The 3335-nt window shown below is 41.9% G+C and overlaps 1 protein-coding gene across 1 annotated transcript; it reads right to left on the reverse strand.

Moving 5' to 3' along the window:
* Positions 1 to 248: 248 nt before the first annotated feature.
* Positions 249 to 2452, reverse strand: LOC148395928 (general transcription factor II-I repeat domain-containing protein 2-like). The gene is made up of 2 exons (XM_088379403.1): positions 2165 to 2452; positions 249 to 1698 (listed from the first exon to the last, which is right to left on the reverse strand). Exons 1-2 carry the CDS (start codon positions 2328 to 2330, stop codon positions 728 to 730), a joined length of 1137 nt encoding a protein of 378 aa, XP_088235529.1. The 5' UTR covers positions 2331 to 2452; the 3' UTR covers positions 249 to 727.
* Positions 2453 to 3335: the final 883 nt, after the last annotated feature.

Here is a 3335-nt window from a genome sequence, read left to right on the forward strand (position 1 = left end):
CAAAGCCGCGGGCCAAGGTTGAAAAAATGAACCTTTTAATATGGAATCAAACAAGTTTTGATTTTACAATGAATATTGAACAAGCAAGGCTTGTAAAACTGAAAAGTGCAGGCGATCAAAATCAAGTTGATAATAACACTAATAATACTAATAATAACAATAATAGTAATAATCGTAATAATCGTAATAATAATAATAATAATAATAATAATAAAACATATCAATGGCATATTAGATAAAATTTAAATGAAAATTTAATGCCTCCTTTCTGTTTGCAGCCTTCTGAGGTAAATGTCAAAATTAGCTTCTTACACAGGCTAATATATTTGAAAATAAAATAACATAACTATGAATAAATCAACCATTCAGGCCTTAGAGTAGCAAGAAAAAGTGCATAGAAAAGGTATTTACTGCTCATTTTGCGACACACTGATCTACTCTGATGCGGCCAAGCCAGATACCTGGCATCTTTTCTTGGATGCCAGTTCATCAATGTCGGGGCTTAGGGTTTGAGTTGAAGAAACCGTCATTATCGAACAAAGGTGTTCGTCAATCAGACGTCTCCTGTGAGAAGTTTGCGTCATCTTCATTGAGGAAAAAAGTTGCTCACATAGGTAAGTGCTACCAAACATGGAGAGCAATTGAGCAACTTCCGTGCGAAGCTGAGGCATCGTGTCAGGGATAAACTGTGGAAACTGTGCGGCCCCAACAGCATCAAACTTTGACTTCAGCGTTTCATCACACTGGAGTTCAATTGGCTCCATTTGGAGGTTGGTTGGTGCTTTTTCCACATTAACTGAGAGGGGATTACTAAACAGTTCAAATCTAATTTTCTGGACATCAAAGTCGCCAAACCGAGCGCAATGAGTTTTTCAGTAAACTGTGCGCACACGGCGATAGAGATCTGCGTTTTTATGGTTTGGCAGCAGGGGAAATGGCCAAAGTTTGCTTGTAGCATCTGATTCTCCCACGGGCACATCTTCATTTTAAAAGCTTTCACTGACGGATACATATCTGTGATGATGCGTCCCCGCCCCTGCAGCTGCAGGTTCAGCACATCGAGGTGGCTTGAGATGTCACACAGAAAGGCCAGCTCACACAGAAACTTTTGCTCCCGGAGCTCTGCTGTGTCCTTCCCTTTGCTTTCCAGAAACTGACATATTTCTTCACACAGTTCGAAAAATCTGTTCAGCACTTTTCCGCGGCTTAGCCATCTCACCTCTGTGTGATACGGCACATCTGTGTATTCTGAATCACACTCTTCCAGAAAAGACTTAAACTGGCGGTGATTGAGACCTTTGGCTCTTATGAAGTTAACAACTTGTGTTACTGTGGACATAACATCCTCCATCTTCAGCGCTTTACCACACAGGGAATCTTGATGTAAGATGCAGTGATAAACAGATAATTCACCCGCACAGTTCTCTTCGCGCATCTTTTCACAAATCCTGCCCACGAGTCCATTCCTTTTACCACTCATGGCTGGTGGACCATCAGTGGTTAATCCCACAAGTTTATTCCACGGAAGGTTTATTTCAGTTACACATTTGCAAACCTCCTCAAAGATTTCTTTCCCTGTGGTTGTGCCATGCATTGGTTTAAATCCCAAAAGTTCCTCCGTAACACACAGATTTGAGTCCACGCCGCGGACGAAGACAGACAGCTGCGCAATATCAGATGCGTCAGTGCTCTCATCCACTGCAAGGGAAAAAGAAACAAAATATTTTCCCTTCTCCATCAACTGGACATGCAGATTGGAGGCAAGCTCGCATGTGCGGTCATCTATTGTGTTTCTGCTCAGGCTTACGTTTGCAAAGGCTTGCTTTTTCTCTGGGCACACTTGGTCACAAACCTTCATCATGCACTTTTTTACAAACTCTCCCTCATTAAAAGGTCAGGCTGATTTGGCGATTTCTTGTGCCACGATATAACTTGCCTTTACAGCAGCCTCACTTTGTGTTGTGGCTTTTGTGAACATTTTCTGTTGTGAAACCAAACCTCTTTTCATCTCCTTTGAGCCGTGTCCAGGTCCTTATATTTGTCCTGGTGTTTGGTTTCATAGTGTCGTCTAATATTGTACTCCTTAGTTGCTGACACGTTGGCTCCACAAACAAGACAAACAGGTCTGTCTTGTATACATGTAAACAGATATTCTGTCTCCCACCTGTCCGGAAAAGTTCTATTTTCTGCCTTTCTTTTCGCCATTTGTTGGTAGGGTAACAGCGACAGCTGTCGTTTGAGGTCGCAGTGTGGGGGAGAGGCACGGAGATGCGGGGTGTGCACATAGACTGTATATAAGAAATGGATGTAACATCCGTGACGTCACCCATTGGTTTGTGGACTGCTGCTCGGAAGCCAATAGTATCGAATCTAGGCAGCGCCTTCTTGAAAATTTCAGGTGCATTCTGGGAAAAAATGAACACGGATTCTACTTATATGGGCATGAGGCGGAGTCATGAACGGACGTATGGGCGCCAAAGCAACAGCAGAGCATTATGGGATTTGTAGTAAAAGCGATGAATGCGGTGTTACAGCGCTGCCGCCGTATAATACCGACGGGCCAGCTCTGATGTCAATTTGAAATTGCCTCGCGGGCCAAATATAATTACACTGCGGGCCAAATTTTGCCAGAGTTTGACACCTATGTTCTAGACCACAGGTGTCAAACTCAAGGCCCGGGGGCCAGATACGGCCCGCCACATCATTCTATGTGGTCCGCGAAGACAAATTGTGCATCAAATTCGTGTGTCATTACTAGAATTGCAAATTGTCTTCACTTTTATTAATATCTTTTTTTTTTAATATTTGACCAGTTTTTACTCATCTGATTTGAAAACGAGTTATTTGTCAGTTTGTTTTGTAGCTTTTACTGTATATAATATGAGGTGCTCATACATTTATTTGGGTTGACAGTCATAATGGCCCTCCGAAAGAAGCTATGACTACAATGCAGCCCGCGAAAGAAATTAGTTTGACACCCCTGTTCTAGACCATTCACTTTATTATTAGTGTGAAGGCGAAGGCTTATGTTATTCTACTCCGTTTACTTTGTTGTGTGAAGGTGATGGCCTTCTACACTAGTGGTTCTCAAATGGGGGTATGCGTACCCCTGGGGGTACGTGGAGGTACTCCAGGGGGTACGTGAGATTTTACAAAAATATATACCGGTATTAAAAAAAAAAACAAAAAAAAACAAACAAACAGTAAGCCTGATTGTCTTGAGAATTAGTTATAAAAAGTTTGATGAAATACAAATGTATGTTTTATATTCAGTATTCAAATTTAATCCGTAATAAACGGACTCTCCACAAACCAATAACAGTCACCTGCGGTTG

The sequence above is a fragment of the Syngnathus floridae genome, chromosome 6, assembly GCF_059516105.1.
Source record: "Syngnathus floridae isolate MCC-2025c chromosome 6, RoL_Sflo_1.0, whole genome shotgun sequence".
Classification (NCBI taxonomy): Eukaryota; Metazoa; Chordata; class Actinopteri; order Syngnathiformes; family Syngnathidae; genus Syngnathus; species Syngnathus floridae.